General features: G+C 32.8%; 3 protein-coding genes across 3 annotated transcripts; 2 read left to right on the forward strand and 1 right to left on the reverse strand.

Annotated features, from left to right (window-relative positions):
* Positions 1-5,370: 5,370 nt before the first annotated feature.
* Positions 5,371-5,853, forward strand: Mzt1 (Mitotic spindle organizing protein 1). Its single transcript, XM_088239921.1, has 2 exons — positions 5,371-5,511; positions 5,589-5,853. The coding sequence occupies exon 2, from the start codon at positions 5,632-5,634 to the stop codon at positions 5,848-5,850; it is 219 nt and encodes a 72-aa protein (XP_088096047.1). The 5' UTR covers positions 5,371-5,511; positions 5,589-5,631; the 3' UTR covers positions 5,851-5,853.
* A 3,145-nt stretch (positions 5,854-8,998) lies between these two features.
* Positions 8,999-11,478, forward strand: Polr1H (RNA polymerase I subunit RpI12). Its single transcript, XM_088239920.1, has 3 exons — positions 8,999-9,764; positions 9,984-10,203; positions 11,365-11,478. The coding sequence occupies exons 1-3, from the start codon at positions 9,635-9,637 to the stop codon at positions 11,387-11,389; spliced, it is 375 nt and encodes a 124-aa protein (XP_088096046.1). The 5' UTR covers positions 8,999-9,634; the 3' UTR covers positions 11,390-11,478.
* Positions 11,479-16,348: 4,870 nt separating this feature from the next.
* On the reverse strand, positions 16,349-24,446 carry LOC148272537 (uncharacterized). The gene is made up of 6 exons (XM_088239922.1): positions 24,247-24,446; positions 22,368-22,689; positions 20,055-20,220; positions 19,373-19,470; positions 18,980-19,202; positions 16,349-16,644 (listed from the first exon to the last, which is right to left on the reverse strand). Exons 1-6 carry the CDS (start codon positions 24,251-24,253, stop codon positions 16,465-16,467), a joined length of 996 nt encoding a protein of 331 aa, XP_088096048.1. The 5' UTR covers positions 24,254-24,446; the 3' UTR covers positions 16,349-16,464.
* Between the last annotated feature and the right edge of the window lie 400 nt (positions 24,447-24,846).

A 24,846-nucleotide genomic window follows, 5' to 3' on the forward strand; every position in this document is an offset into this window, starting at 1 on the left:
TTTAAAATGACTTAACGTTTTAGTTCAAAACTAATTATAATTTAGATCACATGTCCCGCAGTTAGAGCGCATGGGCGGTCGGAAATCTAGACCCTATTAAAAGTTGAAATTAAAGTTTATAATAATTAAAAATTTCATCTACTTAATATGGAAGCTAATATAACCAAAAGTCTTGCAGCTGCATGCAAATGAATTTAATTTGAACACACATGCAACTAAAAATTATTCCAAAAAAATTACAAAAATACATAGAACAAGGAAAGAATTCGGTAAGTGTTCACAATACATCAGTACAAAAAAAACAAATATTTTTTTTAAAAGATAATTTGAAACAAGATGACGAAAATTATGAAATGTACTTCTCGAAAAAGGACCTTACAACAGAAGTAAAAACATCAGAACAATTTAACATTTTTGCTCAATTTGCCATGTTTACCCAAAAAACATCCCACATAGCACAATTGTTAGTTTTAAAATCTTAAATTATTAAAAAAAATTCAAATTATTCAAATAAAAATATGTACTCATTAAATAAATAAAATGCACAGCATCAAAACATGAAGCTTTGTGTTGGTCAAGTTTTTCCTCGGGGTCGCCATTTTAATAATGAGAAAGGAAAAGGAAGTGAAAAATAAGTGAAACTATAAAGCAATGACTTTCTCTGGGTACATTTTTTTGTTGAAGCTGCATTTTAATTACAATTTAAAAAAAACATTGTATTTAGTATTATTCTACTTGTATTTATCATTTTCACCAGTGACTGGGTTTCATCGTGACCGGCATCGTCAGTCAGCCTGGTGCGAGACTAAACAAATTATTATGTTATATACAAGTGCAAGCAGGGCGGGTTGGCAATCATGATTTTATAACATTATACTAAAATTCTTTAAATTTAAATTAATTTATTCCCATAATTATATAGGATCATGATTGACAATGTCGGTCACGACGAAACCCGGTCACTGGTGAAATTATAAATAAAAGTGGAGTAAAACATTTAGGACATTAGTTACAAAAATATAAGTAGCCGGTTTCATTTGTGCTGCATTTCCTTGAAGGTTTTCTCTCAGCCTAGCTCACCAAAGTGGCTGTGATATGATTTAAAATTACATTTCACATCCACTTTAGCGAATAGGACAAGAGGAGTATCCTTTGTGCACTCACAAAGTGGTGCAGCCAGCTCCGGAATTATATCCACGGAATCAATGTGACTGTGATCATCAAAACTGGCTGTGATAGCACTGCATAAGCTATGACAGACCAGTCTTGACGACATAGTCAGCATTTGTCATCTTGAGTTCCAACCGCCCATTTCGTATTGATCCATCTAAAAGTAAAAATAAACAAAATGAATAGTCACTATAAAATGTGTACTTTGTCAAAAGACAAACAAAATTTATTTTTAATAGTTGATGAGTTAAAATCAATTTAAATCTTTAGAAACTAGAATGACCTTTACTTAAAATTTACATTATCAAACATTCTTACTTAAAATTGGAAATATGAAATTTAAAAAAATATTCATTGTAGGGACAATATTTACTCAAGCATAAGAAAATGTAGAGATAGGCCTAGAATGTTAATTTAAATTTACAAAACCCATAGTGACATTAAAATAAAATGAATAAATACTGCAATACGGATATTTTTTTTAAGGAATATTTAAAAAAAGCTTTTAGACATCCGTGGTGGCTGAATATTGAAATTTATCTGAAGATGTTGGTTCAAACTCTTGTATATCAGTTTTCAATAATAATAATCAGCTTGACAATCTATTATTTCTTGCTTACAAATCCGGGCGGTGATAATCTAAAGAAAAAAAAAGCATTAATATATTTTTAGACAATTATTCAGACATATATGAAATAACGAAGAGGCATTATAATCGAAATTGGAAGTTAAAACGGAAATGTTTAATTTACGCAACTAAATAAGGAAGTCCTACAAGTTGTTTATATATGCTTTTTATCGTGAGGAAAGCTAGGTACGTAGTAGGGTTCATTAATCCTAACGCCATGTGTACATACATTTTACGCAAAATTTCACACGAAACAATATAAGATTATAATACAATACCGAGGGAAAGATAACTTACTCCAAAACCCATGCTTCAAACATCCAAAATGAGAAGAATCGAAATGCTTCCTGATTGATCCAAATTATACAATGTTTCACACCCAGACACGGAATGTACGTGATGCGCCCGCATTAGGTTATTGGATAAATTTAGTAACTAAAACCACCCCTCGTGACATGCCGCTTCAAAAAAAGATAGGATCAGAGTAGTAATAACAAATTGTAATCAGATTAACTAAAGAAGAGCGACGCTATGACGAAAACTACTGTCGTCATTTTAATGCGTATTAAAATTTTCTTCCTGGAAATGGAAATGTTTAACGGTTACGGCACGCGTGTGTCGTGTCGCGCTCGCACCGCGCATCCTTTTCACACTCATGGCGGGAATGTGTCTATCTCCCTCATGTTAGCGGTAAAATCATCGGAGTAAACACAAGCTGGCGTGAATAATAACTATACTTTATAAGTTAAGTATTCGATATTTCTGATCTAAATTAAAGCTAAACAGCGTAACACGACGTAAAAACTGAACAAATTGGCTAATTGAGTACAATAACAACTCGTACGCACCGTAAAACTTTCGTGGGTGACGAGGAAACCTAATATGGAAATACGAACTCTTAACATCCTGGCCAACTCCCTAATCGTAAGAAGCGCACTCCATAACAATGAGCATTTACAAAATGATAAATATTACTGAAAAAGTTATTTATAGTTAAATGAGAAAATTTTAAATTTGCACCGCAAACTCGCGGGTAAAAATGCTAAATATAATAATTATGCAGTAACGTAAATTAACCATATGTTATAAAATGCACACAATCCGAAATAAACCATTTCTGTTCAAATAAAGTGGTGGTTAACAGTATTAAATCGATAAAAATAGTTTTAGTTTACCTGAAGCACCGCCAATACCGCGCAACACCCTTTAGAACACCACGGAAAAGGTGCACGCCGAAGATGAGTCGCTTTGGGCGATTGGGCGCGTTAGGGTGGCCAGTAAAATATTTTTTTTGTAATATCTGAATTAGTACCTACGTTTAAGCAAATTCCATCATTTATAATATTATTAAGTTCTAATCACGATACTCCACGAAAGTTGTATTGTTGAAAATATTCTATTAAAATTAAAATATATTTTTTTTTTATTTTAGAATACTTAAACTTTTACTTTATAAAATCTGAAGATACATTTTATTTTTTAAAAAACTTGCCTTATTTACAGCACATTTGTTAAAATTATTTTAAACGAAAAATAAACAACTTTAAATTGCAATTTATTCAGATAAATAAATAAATACCTTTGATGCGTTCATTATGATTTGTATTAAAACAAAATTAAATATTTCGGTGATCAAAAAATGCACTTGAAATAATATATATAATTATTATTTCAATAATAAATTAAAACAATTTAAATAGGAAGTAATCGTCATTTCCAATTGATTAATTCAAAATAATAACAGTTCACATACACAACCCTCTGGCACATAATACGCACGTTTTTTTTAAGAATTTACAAAATAATACATGGTACAAAAAAAAAATATGCATATGTCTGGCAAACTTCATTTTGCAATAATTTATTGTTGTTTTTATTGGCGGTTACTTAAAAATTTGAAAAGTAATTTGAAGAAACCCCTTTTACAAATATAAAACATTTCTCACTGCTCGAGTGTTTGTTAAAGTGACACATTTTCTCTTAGCTCTGTCTGAAGCATGATGGCTGCTGGTTGCTTTATAATCGACTTCACCCGTAACAATTTGGTTATTGATTTAAGAATATGCTTATGTTATTTTATGTTATTTTAGGTAGACTATTTGTGATCTATGTTTGATGAAAAGGATATTCGGTTGGTATGTTTTGCATTCATTTTAATAAAAACTTTCCTTTTAAGTATGCTATGATGTGATTTATTGACTAGGTACCATGCATTATTTTTTAAACGATTTTTATTTTTATAAGAGTCTCGAAGTCTTAAAAAGTCTTGAAATTTCGAAACTTGGTTCCAGAGCCTCATCTTAATTTCGAGACTCAAATTATGCGCCCACCATGAAAAAACTAATTCAAACATACCTCATTTGTAAACAAGTTGTGTTTATTAATTCGAAATGTTATAAATATTTTAGCTAAGGAATATTAAATATAATTATTTAAAAACACTTTAATTAATTAACTATATGTATATGCTTTGTTTATTAAGTTATAAGCAATTTAGATTTTGTTTTTAATTTATGATTTTTTTTCAAAAAAAAAATCATTATGACATACAAATTGAATACCTATGCCTACATAAATTGAAGCCAAGACGTAAAACATATTACATTTAACACATATGTTAGCAGACGGCATGTTTTTGGGATTCACTTGTTATTTGGTAAGATAAAAAAATAGTTTTAGTTTATTTTCAAGCCTTGAAAAAGGAACATTTAGCTTCTGAAACCGGTGAACACTTTTTTTTATATTTAACATAATATTAGATATTTTTTAAACAAATATTAAGCTGATGAGAAAAGATGAGTCTAGGCATTTAAAGAGCTTATGATTTATCATCGGCTTGGCTAAGTGATTATTTACACACTGTGTAACATTCAATATTCTATCCATAAGTAGTATACTTCCATATTCACGTTTGGATTTTTTGATGTCTTCATATACTCGGTGTCAATACTTTATTCGCATGCGTGTTGATCTACTATAGAGAATAAAAGTATGGAGAAAACATTTGGGATACAGTTTACTATATAATGCATATTGAAGTAAACATAATACAGTATCCTTTTATTGAACATTATTATGAGACATTAAATACACAATTGCGATGGCTGATTTATTTATGTTTATTTTAAACCTAAGACAATAAAAACATTTTTTGAATAAAATGAAGTCTAAAGTAAGTATTTAATCTGGTCGGCCAATTTAAAAATTGCTAAAATTTAATAATTGCTCAACATTATTATGTACCTAACGACAAGTCACAAAAAATAATTAACCGACAATTAAAACTTACTATTGTAATCATGAAAGCATTAGGAACATGATCTAAATGAATAATTATTAGTTTTACCATAAAATATTGTATAAAAATATTGCAGAATGATATGAACTGTAAGTCTTTTCTTGAATTTTTTTTCTGTGATGTTGCAGTGTCGTATCGTCGCATATTGTTTCATTATCGCGATTGTTAGTTACGTGGGTAGATAATGCATAATAAATCGTGTCTGGTTGATGGCAACTGGCAAAAGTGGCAACATTAAAAAAACTGATAGGTGTCATCACAAAAAAATAAATAATTATATCGAATCATTGAACGTCAACTTGCTATTTATTTGAATTAGAAAAATACTTTACATATTAATAATTCGTTTCCCAGCTAATAACTTATAAACCTTTGAAAATTGATAGTATATACCTCACTTTAAACAAGTTTCCTAGTGAGTTTCCTGTGTTAAGGAAGTAATTATTTTTCTAATGAACTATAATTATAATAACATATTTTTTATGTTTTCAGTTACAGCCTGTGTATTATAATATTGACACATGTAAAGGCGATAATGACATCCGAAAAAGACATGCTGATTTACCAAGCCAAAGATGTATTCCAGAATTTATTCCAAATATCCAAATTGATGTCTACTGGGTTGGATAGAGAATCACTTGTGTTATGCGTTCGCCTGTGCGAATTGGGAATAAATCCCGATGCTTTGGCCTCTGTGATAAAAGAAATAAGAAGAATGGCAGAACTTGAACATCAAAATAAACCTATAGAGTAACAACATGAGTTTTTTCTTTCTTAAATTATATTCTTTCACTCCAGTTCATTGAATCCAGCTTTAAATGAAAACACTACAAAATGTTGTTTATTATCGGGATTGCTCAGATATTGTATTATAAATATAACACATAAAATATTAATAAGCACTTGTTCTGATAATTTATATAACTCCTTATCGAGATGAAAGGGTTCATAATTCACATAAAACATAAATTGAGTCAAAGATAGGTAGTATCTGTATAGTATTTTGTGTAAGATGGTAAGATAAAAGTTTTTTTTTTTATGGTTGTGTGTCTTCCCTCTTGGTTTTCTATAATAATAATAGTTTTTCACAATTTTTATAGCGTAGTTTTCGTGAGTAACCACTTCAGGGATGTAGTACATTTTAATTAAAGTATGAAGCCTTTCAATGGGTTAACTCTAAATTATTATTTACTACAGGCTAATTCATAGCTAATAAAAATACAAAACACGTATTATGAAAAATATGGATAAAGTTCCTCGGTCGAGTTTAATTATTTTGTTTTATTTGGCCAATGAGCGCTTTCGCCTAAGTAGCCATCTTCAGGACTGGTAAACCATATATAACGTTTTCAAACAATTTTTCTACAAGTAAAAACAATTTAGCAGTTCTAAAGATGCCTCCTTAGGCAAAAGCGCGAAAAGACTTAATTCATGTCAGCTCCCTAGAGGTAGAGCATACGTGGTCCACAAAATCTCTCCGGGCTTTGCTGTCTACGCCGACTCCCGTATGTCCTCACAAGTCAGGTCTGTTACCCGTTCAGACGTGAACTGCAGATGAACTGTCATCCGTGGACGTCCATGACCACGGGAACCTGATGACTTGTAAAGTAAGCAAGAGGGGTTAAGGCTCAAGAGCCTTCCGAGGGAGGCATCCGTAATATATGTCCCAGCCAGCCGTATTGTCTCCGCTTGATAACGGTTGCCACCAGAGGATGTTGCGTCCATTGTCTTATTTCTATATTCCTTATAAAGTCTTACCACTGCACACCTAGTATTTTTACGAGGCACCTATTGTCAAAACTCAATAGTTTGCATTTTTGGGCCCTAACGAGGTGCCATGATTTGCATCCGCAAAGGAGAATTGGTGCTATGCAGGCATTGTATAGGCGACATTCAGTTTTCACCAAGTAAGTGTCTGATCTTCAGACTGCTTTCATACTGGTGAATGCGGTGCCTGCTAATCCTAGTCGCACTCCCAGCTCTTTTTGAAAGTTATCATTTTCCGTTACGTCCTCCCAGGTCTTGAAAGCTCTCGACCCTCTCGATGACTTGACCTGATAAATTCAGGGGGTGTTGGGCATCTAGGCATGGAAATATCACACATAAAATTTGGTTTTTCTAAAATTTGTCTAAAACCAATGCTTCCGGAGTACCTATTTAGCCTATCAGCAGTTTTGGAGTCGTCAAAAACGATCGCATCATCTGCATACTCTAGGTCGCAGAGTTTTAGGGAGAAAGAGATCAATATTCTTCAGGCTGGTGATATTGAAATTCTTAATATGACACACATAAGGATTATGAATAGGAATAGTGCAAGGACATAGCCTTGTCGAACTTCAGTGTTGATTCCAAACTAGTCTGCGACAACATTGTTAATTCTAATCCGGCATTTGGTATTTAAGTGAAGAGCTCTAATCATTTGGATAATTTTTCTTGTTTCCCATATGCTTTTAGTATTTTCCTGAATATTAGCGTGTGTAGCCTATAGAATGCTTTTTCATAATCAACAAATAAAATAAAATAATAAAACTTAACTAAGGAATTTAATTGATATTTTTTTCTATGGACTACACATAAATATGTTTATAAATTACATCAAAACAGAAGCAATATACGAGTAATTTTTTTTCTGAAGAACGCTTCTGTTGCTCAATTTCGGACTCCAGCTATTGCAAAAGATCCTCACTAAATTTGGAACTTTCGTTGCATGAATGAGTTTGTATGCCTTTCCCAACAGCAAAACAGGAGACTGATGGGCCTATCTGCCAGCTCAGCCAGAATGCAGAATTTATTAAGATATTGACAAGCTGTGTTATGCATTGTCTTATACATTAACCAGCTTAGTTTGTGCTCGACCCTTTTTGGAAAACGCTGCTAACGAAGATTTCGAAGTAAAGGTGTAATGTACTTTGGTACATCAAGGTTCATTCTTGTGTAGTTTGCAAGAAGAAACATTCAGCCATGGACAAGGATGAATAATATCGTATTCGGAATAATATGATTAAACTTCACCTCCATGTTATAAAGTAATGATTTTTAGCCAGTAAAGGAGTATGCAAATTCATTACCATATAATATGGTTTTAAAACTCACCTTTCAAACAAATAAGCATTACTTATTTATAAATGGAGTGTGTTTTAGTTCATAGTGAACACATTTATTTGTTATGGAAAAGTTTAACTTGGTAAAGGGGATTTCTTCGAATCTATTCTATATTCACTATAAAATACTAAGTTTATTATAATTCAAATTGTTAAAAAATGGCGAGACTGTAGAAGGGTAACTGCTATTAAGAGAGATAACAATAAAATGGAAAATCAAGTTTGCCTATCATGTGTGAATTATTATAATTTCTTGTGAAATAAAATATCTTTGTTTATGTGCATATTATGTGTTGTAGGTAATCTATTATTATTTTAAATAAATAGATTGAGAATTATGAGGATGCACACTTTATAATTGTTTTTATTTTATTTTTCAAATTATTATGAAGAAATATTTTACATGCATTTTTGGATTACATATTTTACTTTGTTCTATCATAAATTACACACAAATGAACAAAACATACAAACGTGTTTTTTATCTAAAAAAAATTGTGAGTAAATATGGATTTTTTAAAAAAGTCATTTTAAACCTTCAACTAAAGGTTATATATTATGCTAAAACATTCTTAATTTTATGGCTAAAACACAAAAAGTTGTTCCCATAATACAACTAATTTTAAAAGTTATTTTTAATTTTAAAAAAACTCCCAATAGTAGATATTACATGTAGTTTCATAATTCTAAATTTGTTGCAACAGAAAAGGAAAACATGGCAGTCTAGGCATTTACGCCGGGCTGTCATTGGCTTTACACATGATTCTTGATTCTAAATTTTTTTATGCAATATTGCTCGCGTACACCCCAGATAATAAAACAATATTTTCACTCGAAACTTATTAAATTTATAACTGTTCGTAATATAATGCTAAAACGTAATTCTACTAATTCCACGTAAAAAAAATAGTAGGTACACAGTCATCGACCATGCATATAGCATACTGCATATTGTTTTAGTACTATTGACGATATTACATAAAACGAACTTTTATGTAATATCGTCAATAGTACTAAACTACATTATTGCTTGAACTTCAAATTATAATCAAATCAAAAGTCGCGACTCACAATACGGATTTAATTTATCGCAAATCGGTACATAAATTCGAAAGTAAACCATACCTACCTACTGAACTATAAAAAAAGGATTTATTTTCTTACTGTTTGTGAAAGCGTGTGTTCTTTGAACGCCATCCGAAAACTGGCCTCTAAAACTGACAATCGCGCTATGAAAAGAATGTTTTATCTGACATTTACGTTATACGTTAATCAGTTAACTAAGGATCATGCAAGTTTTTGAACGAAACCCGGGTCTTGCTGTTTTGACAGCTGCCATCATAATAGTTCTACATTATCTCTGGGTGTCATAGCATGCCGTAGCTCATAATAAAGATTATCAAAAAATTAATATTATTTTTAATCGGCAAATTTTCAATGGAAAAGGTAAACGGTGCATTTGAATCTGCCCCAGGATTTTGTCCAAAATGTGGATCAGTATTGCCTTTATTAAAAGATAGAGGTGGTGTCGATTGCTACAACTGCAGAGAAAATTATGGTCCAGAAGGTAATTTACATCCTATGTCAATTTTTATTTTATGAAATCTTATGCTTCGTTCCTATCAATAACTAACTATTACTCAATCTATCGATTATCTCACCGCTGATACCAAATAAAAAGTGTATTATTTACTTAATCCTGGTCTATTCAAAGTAAACAATTTATAGATTACCCACTGTTATTTTTTCTCCGATTACTATAATTGTTTTTTTGTGTTTTTCTTAGTATTTGGCGACATGAAGGTAAAATATACAATACATTTCAATGCCTCCCAAAAAGATAAAAAAAATAGGAAAAATGTCAAAACTGAAGTGGAAGAAGAAGAAGGACCCATCGTTGAAAGGAGATGTCCAAAATGTAGCAATGAAAGAATGTCATATGCAACTTTACAGTTAAGATCTGCAGATGAAGGTCAAACAGTTTTCTATACGTGCACTAAGTGCAAGTAAGTAGATTATTCTTATTTAAAACACATCAATATTGCCCTATCAAACTATTAATGCACATAGACGCGCCCTATATAGTAAAATATATTTTGTAGCAGGGACACGAAAACGTACCCATAGTTACTGAGTTTGTTTATTTAATCCAGGGCTGCATTCATCGACGAGCATGCATATTCTACCAAAAGTTGGAGGATACCTATTTTTAGTAAATAAAAAGTTTGTATTTCAATGTTAACAATTAACATTCATTTTTGATGGATCCCAATCATGTTCTATCTTCAAATTCCTTATAATTTTGACTCATTTATTTCTTTTCACTGGATTTTATGGAATGCAAAAATATCATAAACTCACAATTATCATTTATTGAATTGTTATTAATACAAAAATAATGTTGACTCACAATTACTTAATTTATTTAAAAATAAATTACGACTCATTCTTTCTGGCCATAAACTCTCACTTGCTTTTTGATGATGCACACCCTTACATACACCTGAACACTTACTGTCATACAAACACACTCTCTTACATATATATGATATATATGCACGCAAGTATTTAAGAATGTACCATCATTTAATATGTACGATTATTATTTAGAAACTTCGCTTATGTTAACTTTAAATATTTAATCATTGTTGGCTGTATTTTTCTATAAAATAAATAAATTATATTACAAAAACGTATTCAACCCAAGTAAGTAGAAGAGCATATGCATATTTATATTTGAATATGAATTATTTTAAGCTTTGTTAATCACTCATGAACAAATATTTACCAATTAAAAGTTACACAATCCTATTTACAATGTTTATCCGAAAGGTTTTTGTACACTTTCATGACACAAGCAGGCATTTTCGTTATGATTCTAAACGTCACACCTGGCTGGCGGTCAAAGAGCGATTTAATACGCATTGGACACCACTGAGCGTTTGGGCTTCAGTTAAGTGTCATAATTCTTAAGGGCTCAGGGCGCGTCTATGTGTGTTAATAGGTCGATGTATTGCCCTCATTCTTATTCGGAATTTACTTTTTATGTCTAAAATCTGTACGTTTTATTATTCACAGATAATTTGTTTCTTTTATCTGTAAAAAATGAATTTCTCATAATATTTATGTAATGTTTTCTTTTATTAATCATATCTCTTTCATTTCAGGTTTAAGGAAACTGAGAACTCCTAGGGGTTGGTGGTTTCTTATTCAATGATGTAATTATTATTTACATACATATTCTTATTTTTATTCATTAAACTAAAAAAAAATTCATGGATCATGCGTTTTTCTCTCTCAAATGTATAACTTGATGTTAAGCTGTCAGCACAGTAGCCCTTTTACTATTAATCACATCCAATGCATTCATTACACCCATCTTTTTTAATTTCTTCCCAAAGTTGCAATAATTGTCTTACCCAGTTTTTTTAGCCATCATTATCCGAGAGTACAGTAGAACTTCAGTTATCCGAATTAATGAGTGCCAGATTTTATTGCTTTTGAAAAAATAGAGCAAATTGGAATCAAATTAAAAACTTCCTTAAACATGTCCAGCTAAGTTAATTGTACACCTAAATTTAAATTAAAAACATCTCCTTTATTAATATTTGGCAATCTGAAAAATTAGAGTTCGGATAAATGGAGTTCTATTGTATATTTTTACAATTACTCTTCATGTTTCTGTTAACACATTGTAGTCGGGCGCTTCGAACAATAGACTCTAGCCTATAGCGGGTGTTTTTCGCGATTAGCGCAAAAATATATCGCTTTCTTAAAATTGACACAATTTCTAAACCAAATAATATTTTCGATCGAAATTTTCAAAGAAATCATATTTGACATTTGATCATCAAAAATAAATAAATTTAGGTAAAAAGTGGTCAATAATTGGTTTTACTTTGCATAATCGGTCGGAACTATCTATGATTTCTTCATTGTTAGAAAAATGCCACGCTTTCCATATCTGCCGAAACCGGTCTCTGGACATCGTTTTAGCAAAATAAGGAGTTTCGGTTGTTGGTTCAGTAGACCAGTACTCGTCCCTTATATCCTTTCGAACTTGTCCCATCAAAATAATCAGCCCCAAAAACTTTTTCATTTCTTTCAAAGTAATATTTTTCCACTTTCCCGATTTTTTATATAATTTGTAATTATGTGAGTTTTGGTGGTAATATCTATTAGATTCGTTTATAAAATATTCAAACAAATCATCACCGATAAATAACTCTATCGCATCACTTACAGTTTGAGGACAATGGACATTTGAATTCAAACCGCAGCGGCCTAAAAACGATTCCAGAACTGGAGGATTATCAAACGATGACCACTCGTCCACATCCTCATCTGAGCTCGTCTCCGAATCAGAATCACTTTCAATAGTGCGACGGTGAAACGTTCTAGGTCTTGGTATTTGTTCATCATCACTCGGTTCTTTGTCTGACAACTCTTCAATGTCATCATTCCATGAACAATTAGATAAATTGTCGGCATACACTTCATCGTCACTATCATTGGCTTGTAAAGACATTTTTGTAGGGGTAACGTCCTATACAATGCTAATATATTCAAATAAGAAAATACCAAACAGTAAACAAAACAGTGCGAGCGGTATGAAAAATAGTCCAATACGTGAAATGACTCAAACTAAACTGGAGATTGAGATCGCATAAAACTCTAGATTTCTGGCGACGCCTTTACAAGTGGCACACTAGCCAATCCGGACAAGGCATCTCAAATAACGTCGACAGACTGTCGCCTAGCACCCCAGGTAGCAAATCACCCTTCAAGGCGTTTTATTTCACGCTGATAACAAACCCGTTTAATGCCGTTTCCCGCCAACAACCGACAGTCGACAAAAACGGCATTTGCCGTGTCCCGCGGTTGACCGACAGTCCGCGAAAAACGGCAAATGCCGTGTCCCGACGACAATGTGTTAAAATGCAATATAAAATTAAAAGTTTAGATTCTTTATTGGTCTTTGGGAGACAACTCAAATTGTGTTCATAATCCTATGAACTGAAACTATAATGAAGACGTTCTAAAGGAGCGTTTTTAAGCATATTTTAAGTAGAAATTTTATCAATTTGTAGTAATTCTAGCCAAAAGAAGGAATATATCAACCATTTTCGGATTCGGAACATAACTGTTCCTCTGTCAAGGTATGAGATAAACTAAATGAGAAACAATGTTTTGAGTATGTCTAAATGTTTGTAGATAGGCTGAATTTTACTCCCTAGGTAGTTAGTTTTTAAGGTCTAAATTTTTTGCAACGGAGGGAAAACATTTTTGAGAAGGGAATATGGAAGTCTAGGCAAAAGTCAACAGACGGAAGAGTTCAAGAAATGTGGATGTTTAAATATAGGCAGAATGGTGAATGTTACACAGTGTGTAAAGTAGTCTTTATATTTTTTTGCACAACACCACAAGAGGCCAGGAGGCCCAATTACAGAACAAAACATCCAGGCATGAGAAAAATCACATTTGATTTTTGTGTTCTCACCGGGAATCGAACCCAGAATCTTCCATGCGTGAGTCAAGCGTCTTAACCACTACACTACGGAGTCACTTGAACCAGCCAATGCCTATAAATGCATGGACTTCCATTGTTTTCCCTCTCTGTTGCAATAAATATATTGGTCCCGCTGTTTTTTCTTTTTATAAAAGAAATATTTGCATTCCTATGATTTACCCAAATATTTAATTTTGAAGGCCATTTTCAACGAGTTGTAAATAACTCACTATTGGAAAATGGAAATCGAGTTGGGTTAAAGTGGGATTCGAACCACGGACCTTTGATCCGTGAGGACCGTGAGTCTGAGACACTAGCCACAGTACCACAACCGACTTTAATACTTTATTTTTTTTAAATGAGTAAAGAACATGTCTTTGAAAGTGTTGTTCATCGTTAGTGAATACTTTCTCCCATCTTACCGGCAGCATACAAATAGTATCTCGAAAGAAGGACTCATCTTTTGAGGTTATCCACGAATCGAGTAAATTTTTGGCATCTTCATAAAAATGTAAGTGCTGCTCAGCCATCGATCGGAAGAGTGGTAATCGGAAAAAGCAATGCATGCTGAATACGGCAGGTGGGGAGGACTCCCATTTAAGCGTTTCCAAGTACATATGTTTTGACTGGCCTTGCAACATGTGGCTGAGCTTTGTCATGTTGCAAAATTATTTTGTCGTGTCTCTTTTCGTATTGCGGCTATTTTTCCTCCAATGCTCGACTCAAATGCATCAATTGTGTTGATAGCGATATCCTGTAATGTAAACATGTTGCGACCTCCGTGGTGTAGTGGTCAAGACGCTTGACTCACGCACGGAAGGTTCCGGGTTCGATTCCCGGTGAGAACACAAAAATTAAAATGTGATTTTTCTCAAGCCTGAGTGCTCTGTGATGTAATTCACCACTGTAATTAGGCCTCCTGGCCTGTTGTGGTGCAAAAAAAAAATGTAAAAAAAAAAATAAGACACTGCATTGGTACACCAATCGCAGCGAATCTCGAATATTTTATTTTTTTACATGAAGGTAAGATGATCAGTCTTACGCTTCACTTGGCAGTCCAGATACTTTGAAATATTTCATGTCAACCCGAGACCTCTTTCATGGTAGGCAAACGTGCTGATTACTGCATCGCGAGGCTGACTATATATTATTCACTTAATTAAAAAATAATTTACTTTGTCTTTTTTTAAATAATTGAAATATATTAAATTATTTCAAGCACTACAAGGATGCTAGAATTTCAAACATTCATTTGTTTTGTAGCTGCAGGACATGCAGAAATCTAGCTTCTATCTCGCACTCGCACACACTCCTCTCAAGTGAACAAAAGAACTAAACGAACTAGAGACCCGAAAGAAACAAATGATACGATAATATAAGATATTTATTTATTTAACTTTTTGTACATAATGTTATTTGTACATTGGCGGGCTTATTGCCAAATGGCAATTTCTTCCAACCAACCGATAAAATAAAAGTTTTATTTTTATTATTCAAGTTACAGAACATATTCAATAGAAAAAAAAGATTAAAAATTTAAAGATATATAAAAATAGAAATAAACGTATTTGTTTATAAATTACCTTAAATCGAAACTATTACTCAATGGGAAAAAGGAAAAAAGAGGAAAGAGGAAAAAGGAAAGGAGGAGAGATTAAGGAAGAGAAAGGAGATGTTTCTTCAGACGTGATTTAAACAGAGATAATGTAGTAACATCTTTGATGGTGGATGGGAGATGATTCCACAGTCGAGCCGCATGGACACTATATGAGTTAGAGAAGAAAGAGGAATTGTGTATGGGTATTAAGAGAGTGCCTTGAGAATGAGAACGAAGAGGTAAACCATGAACTGATAAGCGTTGAAATTTTTCACACAGGTATATAGGAGCGTTAGGACTATGAAGTACATTGAACAGAAGTGAGAGGGAGTGATAGTCTCTCCGCTGTCTAATTTTGAGCCATTTCAGTTGCCTACGATAATCAGAAATGTGGTCATATTTCCTAAGACCAAAAATGTACCTTATGCATGTATTCTGAAGTCGTTCAAGTTTATCGAGTTGCTCACAGCTTAAATCAGTCATGGAAACATTCAAAGATACAAAGATATGATGACCTTAATAAGCCAAATGAGCAAAAGATACATTAGTTTAATTGAACTACTTAAAAGATTCGGTCACTTAAAAGATAAAGATCAAGTGACACATATCTTTTCGGTGACAGGGTCTTACCCACCTCTAACGTGATGGTTTTGTTGGGTTCGAGGAGCTCATATACTTACACCCAGCTGACCATGGTGCAGAGCAGAGATTATGGTGATGTTTCGACAGCATGGTCACCTTAAGCCTTTACAAGAATTCTATGTGCAGATTTAAAAAAAAAAGTAATGCAGTAAAATTCCCCACAAATATTTCTTATTTGCCTGAAATTCGATATGTTTAAGGCTATAAAAAATATGTCGTTTTTGGTGGAATAACACATACTGTCATTTCAAGCCTGTAGTATTGCCCGATGTAAAAATGCTAAGATAACGCTGTCTATCCGTCGGGAAACACCGAGAACCTATTAATTATTATACAACTTGTTTGAATTACACAATAAATAATAAAATTATGTTGGAAAATAGTTTAGTAATAAAAGCAATGCTTTAATTTGTAAAATTATAGATTTTATTTTCACAGTTTGTAAAAATATGATTTTTCATTTAAAAATTTAAATTTCATGATAATTTTTTGTATAAATAAATAAATAATTTTAAGTCATCACTCTGCAATAGATTGCTCCAGTGAAGGATCAGTTGGTAGGTCTATTGACTCATCCATGGGTAAAGGTCTATTTTTTTCAGTGGCAAACGATTCTGTTTTTGAAATCACTGGTTGAAACGCGTCTATACTTTTGTCAGTTTCTTCAACTTCCTGTGCTGCCTCAGGTTCAACATTTTCCTGAAAATTTCAATGACAGATTTAAAACCAGTTACTACAAGTTTTAGTATTTTAAATGAGTGAATAAATAGTGAAAACATTGTTACTAAAAAATGAAATGTTGTTATTGTCAGAAAAGTTGATCCATGCCACGGATTGGAGAACCTTACTGGATGTCAAAAATAAAATATAAAAAATAAGGAATAATTTAAAAAAATAAATATTTATAGATGACAACCATGAAGTTTCGCATAAATAAATTGTCTATGTTTTTATGAATGTATGTATGTGTATGCGCATGGGTGTATGTACGTGTGTGTGTATGTACATGTGTATATATGTGTATATATATATATATATATATGTGTGTGTATATATGTGTATGTCTGTATGTATATGAATCAAAATGTGTATCCGAATAAGTTTATATTTTGTTTGTCTGTGCTCTATATTAATTTGTTAACTATTATAATATATTAAAATGTAATTGCCTAGCTTGGAACGGGGTATGTACCCTTGTTAGCTGGGCAAAGTGAACATGGAATTGTATTTTGATAAAGAGTGTGAATAAATAAATAAAACTAGCACAAGAGCGAGAAAAAAATCCTCTCCAGCAGTGGCTTCAGACCATAATAATTTGTCAGATATGGTTCATTACACTATCGATAGTTGTCCACAATTAGATGAAAAATGACTCGCCTACAGTCGATTGAACGTCCCAGCAAGACTCATTTTTAGAATCTCTAGGTCTAAAGCCCTTTACTTAGTAGCTCCGTCTCGCGAAGACTTAGATTTGGAGGCTAAATATGATGTCACAAAGATAACAAGCAGTTTTTTTTCAATGAAGGCATGTATTATATTATAGTTGGATAATTTACATAGTGCCATTTTTGTGAAAATCACCTACAGTAAATAAATATCCCGGCACTTCTTGCAGCTACACAGAGCGCATGGACCATTGGAATTCTAGACTCCATTTACAAATAGGTATGGTGATAACATTAACATATAAAAGCTAGATAGCACGGACGAGTGGAATTTTAGGAACTTAAAATGATATCAATAAATTTACAAAAAATAAACATTAACATAGTACAGAGCAGTAAATTTGTCAAGTGTTCATGCTAAAAAGTAAGCAATAAAAATCTAAATAAAACACTATTTTAACATTATGGTTAACAAAATAAAAATAGATGACCAAAGAGTAGCTTTTGTAGATTGCAGGTAAATACTGCCCCCACGTGGCCTACTGGCTGTTTGATAATTCCTGGAAGATGGTAGATGCACATATGTAGTTACAGAGAGATGACGCCTATTGTTCCAATAACATGGTGTCCATTTTGATTTTTTCGTTTTATGAGACACAACATTCCTGTCCCAATTATTTTTTTTACATTAATATTAGACAAACGCGTGTACGAGAGGTTTGATTGATCACTTTGTATGTTATTAGAAGGTAGGTATTTTCAACACATTATGTATTTATCAATAAACATATAGTTGTGCACTTATTAAAAGTCAATAATAAAAAACAATAATCCTGACATTGATTGCCGTATTGAAAAAATGTATCAAAAAACGTAATTAAAAAAAAAAAAATATGCCATGTCAGCACGGATGTCACCCGAATACATATTTATGATGTAATAGACCTTTTCACAAAGCACATATTTTATATATTACAAATACGTATTGTTTAAATTTATGATCTCCACGTTTAAGACATTGTCAGGATTTTATTGTAGAAGAGTATGCAGTACTAATGATCTGATAACTTAACTTAACCTACATTGTGTAGATATCAATTTATCCTTATTTTTACACAAATACAGAATATTTTCATAAATGTATTGGCTGTACACTGTCATAATATTTATTTGTTTAAACAGTTCTCTCAAAGAATCACGGCGAAGAATACATCTTCAACTATCAAAGTACGTTAGGGGTGCTATTCTGAATCTTCTCTACTCTCTAGAGAGTGATTAATTTAAGGATTTATATTTTTGGCATGCGTTCACACTTTGCTTAATATCTGGCCACACAAATGTCAAATAAATATGAACACGTCAAATTGAACGTAATGATTTTTATTTAGAACATTATTGCGACCTTAAGCATTTCCCAAAACACTTTGTTAGGTTGAATTGACCAAACCGTATACATTTTTTTCAGTTTTTTAAACAGTTTTAAACACAATTTGGCGTTTAACCATAAGTGTAGTTATATAAGCAATGTGTTGACGCATAAAAAATATAAAAATCTCCAAATTAACACTCTTTAGGGAGTAGAGAATATTCAGAATACCATTCAAGGGGACTATAAGGCCCATATCCCCTATAATAAGTAAATAAATAACCTCAGTTACTGTAGTTTCAGCATCGGGGCTATTATTTCTGGTTGTGGAGTTGACAGGAGCTGGTTCTTGAGTCTCCGGAGGATCAGGTATCTCTCTCGGAACCCTGGCACCATCTCTCACTCTCCCCCATCCTAATTTCTCCTCATAGTACCCAATCACAAATTCTGGAATGCGCTGATTCAAAAGTTTGGCTGGCAGCAAATCTAACTCATCACAGTCATACCTGAAAAACATTTATCAAATATATTACCCAAGGCATAGCCAGTAGAAATAACTTCTAGGTATTTTTGTGAAGGGAAAGCTGTGTGATGAATTCGTAAATTAAAGTAATTATCACTAGCAAAATACACTATGCAGATGCATGAATCATGCATGCAAATCGACAATACTCACCATTTTACCAAAAACATCAGTTCTCCAGTGATATCACTTGCCCCAACAATTTTTTCTGGTTCTAATCCGCGATCGAATCCACGCGGTTTTATTTCTTCCTGTGGTAGAAAATAAAAATGTGATTAGACATAATGAATGTATAAATGTTTTAAAGTAGGCGTATAAAATTTAGTTTTGAAATAACCTTAGACCTTAGCTAATACAAAATGCTGGAGACTACCCCCACTCTTCTTCCATAGCGTTATCTTGAGGGGGAAGTGTGCGGGGACCAGAGAGTGAGAGACAAGGATGTGTTGTTGTCTATGGCCGCAGTGCCCAATGGACCTATATAAGGGCACGTAACAGGTCACTCGTCCTTCTCTGTCTTCACCAGTATTCAAATTCACTTTAAAGTATTCTTTGTTTAATATTTGTAATTTTTGTGTGTAAATCCGTGTGTGTAAATCCATTTAATAATATGTTTTTACATGAAATAACAAATAGCTACTATCTAATAGAGTATAATAAAATACCTCCACAATCAACTGTGATGTTTTTTAATTGAGTTTGTAGCTGTATGATAAAGTTTTTATTTTTATAAAAAGCTGTTAAATGTTTTTTTAATTGAAATAAATAATCAAACATTGAATTGGCATTAATTTTTTTTATAAATCAGTAGTTAGTGAAAGAAAGTAGTTATCACCTCAATGGATTTGTTCTTTTTGAATCTCTCATCCCCAATAGGAATATGAGCTCGCTTTCTTCTCTCCTTCTTTTCTAAGGCTTCTCGTTTTGTACGTGCTTCCTCATAGGCTGATATTAATTCAGGACAATCTAAATTGTCTTCTGGTTCCCAAGTGTTATCTTCACTGAAAAAGATGCCAAAATAAAGTAAGCTCTGTAGTTTAAGACTATTTTGTATCAATAGTTTTGATTAGTGTCATCTTATGATGTGAAGAAATAACATTCTCAGATTCTTGATAGGCAAAGTACATACAGAGTTTTCCAACAAGATGTTTCATTTTGAATAGCCCGCTATTTGGGCAGCTGTCACTTTTGAAGCCGTCATCTTTTGACATTTGACAAGTAAAAACTGCGCCATTACTAAAAATGGAACGATACAGGCTTCAACAACGCATTGAAATTGTTAAAATTCACTACAAAAATGGTGGAAATTTTGCAGTCACAGTTTGGAAAACTAAAGCACTTTTGGGTCGTCGTGAAGCACCTTCTCGGCCGGCAATAGTGAAACTGGTGAAAAAATTTGAGCTGTTGGGATAAGTTAGTGATGTAAAGAATTGAAACCGTGTGCGTCGCTCAAGAACTGAGAATATATCTGCAGCCCATAGTGTTGATGAACACCCACGTTTGCCGATTCCTCGTCGATCTTTGGAATTAGGCGTTCCACAAACGACATTACACCGTATTTTGCATAAAGACTTAGGTCTTAAGGTTTTTAAAGTTCAGTTAACACAAGAACTCAAGCCGGCCCATCACCAGCAACGTCGTATCTTCGTTGATTGGGTCCTCGAAATGCATCAAAATGATCCGGATTTTCATCAGAAAATCATCTTCTGTGATGAGGCCCATTTTTACCTCGGAGGCTAAGTTTATAAGCGGAATTGTCGAGTTTGGGGCTCGGAAAATCTAAGAATGATTGTTGAAAAGCCTCTCCATCCTCAACGTGTCACTGTTTGGTGTGGTTTTTGGGCTGGCGGTGTAATTGGACCTTACTTATTCGAAAATGAGGCTGGTGCAACTGTTACGGTGAATGGATTGCGCTACCGAGCTATAATTAATGATTTTTTATGGCCGGAATTGGAAGATATTGATGTGGACGACGTTTATTTTCAACAAGACGGTGAATTAATGATTTTTTATGGCCGGAATTGGAAGATATTGATGTGGACGACGTTTATTTTCAACAAGACGGTGCTACGTGCCACACAAGCAACAAAACCATCGCAATTTTGCAAGAAAAGTATCCTGACCGTGTTATTTCTCGAAGAGGTGATCACAATTGGCCACCGAGATCTTTTTTTTTGGTGCAACTGGTACTTACAGATTCTTATGTAAAATTGAATAAATATTGTCATATAAGGACGATACAAGGGATCATCAGTTCTTGGCTGAACTTATAATCAAATCAAACGAGTTGTGGAAAATTTATATAGATTTTCAAAGAGAAAAAAAAATACACATTAACTGGTAGAAAAATATATTTTTGTAAAATGTATAAATTATGGCCTTTCGGTGATGATATTTTTCTGTGTTATTATGCTATGATTGTAGTTTGTTCTTCTTGCTGACATTTTGGGCAGATTTGCAGCGTCCATCATCTGGGCGGATGCACCAGAAACATCAGAAGGAAGGACAAAGAATACACAGCATAATAAACCAGATAAACTTCATCTCTTTTTTTTTTTTTTATAAAAAAAGAAATATTTGCGTTCTTATGATTTACCCAAATATTCAATTTTGACGGCCATTTTCAACGAGTTGTAAATAACTCACTATTAGAAAATGGGAATCGAGTTGGGGTAGAGTGGGATTCGAACCACGGACCTTTGGTCCGTGAGTCCGAGACACTAGCCACAGGACCACAACCCGATTCAAATCTCATTTATTTATTATTAATTAACGAACCATTGTCCTTGCTACATTATAAATAAAGTAAAAATTAAAATATAAGAAACAAAACACAAAAACAACAGAGCTTTGAAGTTGCAATAAATAAATACAAGAAATATTTTTTCTCTATAGGTCTGAGTGTTGTAGTGTATTTTAATAACTTCCTTCCATATCCACTCTTTCCTAGCTGCTGAAAAGTCTTTGAAATTGGTGCTTAGCGGGCTATTCCTTTTGAAAAAAAACATACAATGACACCTGGGCTATTTATTTAGTGCTCGTTTAAATCCAAACTGATGTCTAAGACTCAGAGCAAAACATTATCAGAATGCCACATTTTTTGTGTCATGATGTGACGACGTTTGCGGATATGAATTAAATAACTTACTCTGAATAGCCTTTCCACTTGAGTAAATATTCGACACGACCATTCCTCACTCTCCGATCTAGGACTTTCTCCACGGAAAACTCTTCAGGTTTGCTCGGGGGTGCAACTGGTGGAGGAACAGCCTCTCCTTCTGCGGTGCTGGTCTCCTCCTGAACTTCTGCAGGAGTTTCCGGCACATCTCCGAGCCCTTCTTGAGTTGATTGCTCCTCAAAGGGCTGTTCAATAGGTTCTGTGGGGCCTGTTTCTTGCTCCGGAGTTTCACTGTTAATAATCTCATTGCTAACAGTTTCTTGTGAGGCAGCCTCGATTGCTGGATCTTCACCTAAAATGAGGTATTATTTTTAATTGATTTTTTTGAAATTTTAAAGAGAAATCGTACATAAATATATAAATAAATATTATAAATAAAGAAAAAGTGAAAATAAATGGTGGCGATGCGTGAGCTGGTTCTCGACAGTAGGTATATTCAATTTTGTAAATGTCACAGCGCAAATGGATTACAAGGAAATGGAGTGAATGGACTGACCCTTTTTGTAGTTTTCTTATTTCACAGATTAAGCGGCAAAACTCCACACCGTAAATTCATTTTCGTTTTTTATTAAATATGTTTTTCGCGGCAGTTTATTAAAATAAATTATTGGTTTTATGTTTTGCGATGTGTCTTTGTACTGACAGTCGATTAGCGATTAAACATGTACTTCAATCGAAGTCAAAGTGAACACTGACCCCAGGTGGCAAAATAATCAACTAAATAGTTTTGGAACTATAAAGGTGCAAAAGGGACAGGATTCAAGTGCGCGAGCGAAAAGGAGACAGGTATAGGAATTTATTTACGCTGTGACACATTTTCAAACGGCCTAACCAAATGGAATACAATAAAAATAGGAACAAAATAACAATAAAAGGTATTATAACCCAAGCAACAACTGACAACTTACAATCGCTACCATAAATGAAAATGGCATATGGCCAAAGATAGCATATACCTTGTATTTAAGATCTTTTTATACTCTTTCAGAAAGTATACGGGACTAATAAAAAAAAAGATTTTTAATACACAAGGATTTATGGTTAAGTTCTATGGACGTCTATGGACAACAGCGCGATGCACTGTACCAAATATTACTAGTGCATTTACTGTATATTTATAATGTTTAATAAACACCTGTGAAGTTTATTCCTCGGCATAGGATTTTCTAGTGAGAAATACATTGTAACTAAATTATATGAAAACAATGAAACAATTAAAAACACTTTTTTATTCCTAGATTCAAACCAACAAACAATTCTTCATGATTGTAGAACAACGACTCATGTGATTTTCTTCAACTTTACATGAGAGCGGTTTAATTTTCTTTTGACACTAACTCACAACTCGAAAAGTACAAAAGTATATCCTTTGATACTTGGGTTAGTTATAAATATATAGTTTTTATGTAAGCCTGAAATATAAAGCCTTTATAAAACCTTTTCAAGATAAATTATAAAAGAAAGTCAATATCGCATTTTTTGCACATCTGTCGTTTAATCATTTCAGCTCTTAAAGCATTGACATAATATATTTATTATACCTTACAAAAATATTAGAAAATCCCAATTTTAATTTAAAACACATTTGAAAATGTTATACCTTTGAGGTATTTTTTGGCATTTTGTAAAACACATCAGCAAAACAGCACGAAAGTATCAGATCGCAATATATTTCATTACTACGTGTTGTTTATAAATATAATTTACATATGTGAAGCGTTTGAACATTATTAATCAATTATTCAAATAAAAAATACAAACTTTAAATTTATTGTACTTTTAAGGTTAAATCAAGGAAAATATATACGTATATTACGTTTAAATGCGTCAAAATATCAAATAGACTTACTCTCCATATTAACAGATTGTGTTCTATGAAGCTAAACGAATAGCGTTCGAGGTAAACAACACAATATTTTTTTGTTTATGATGAAATGGATCTGAAATTTGAAGTTTGAATTGACAATCTGACAGCCGTAGCCGAGCCGGCAATTTAGAAGCGTCAGGGCTACGGCGCATGCGCTGGTATTTTTGTACGTTTTAATCTGTGGCTGAAATAAAATGGCAACCCTGGCTTTACTCCCATAGGCAGTGTAGAGATAGAGGCGAATGTGACTTCCTCGCGCGTATTTTGATATCCTTTTGATATTCCTTTAGTATGGGATTATATTTTTTTATGGAGATTATTTTATGATAATTTTATATTAATTATATTCGATTTATTATCAAAGAGATTTTGGTTATTTGCAATCGACGCACTGACTGAAAGACCTTTGAGTAAATACCGTGAATGTACGTAGATACCCACGTAGAGGCTCCATGTTTTTATTTTTCATCTTTTTTTTTTAAAGAAAAAAGTAAATATTTGCGTTTTTATTATTAAATTTATTTTAAGTTCTTAATATTTCGATTTTTGTGTCCATTTTCAACGAGTTGTAAATAACTCAAT

Source organism: Micrasema longulum, unplaced genomic scaffold, assembly GCF_059751315.1.
Source record: "Micrasema longulum isolate JH-2025_06_02 unplaced genomic scaffold, ASM5975131v1 h1tg002305l, whole genome shotgun sequence".
In the NCBI taxonomy this organism is placed as follows: domain Eukaryota; kingdom Metazoa; phylum Arthropoda; class Insecta; order Trichoptera; family Brachycentridae; genus Micrasema; species Micrasema longulum.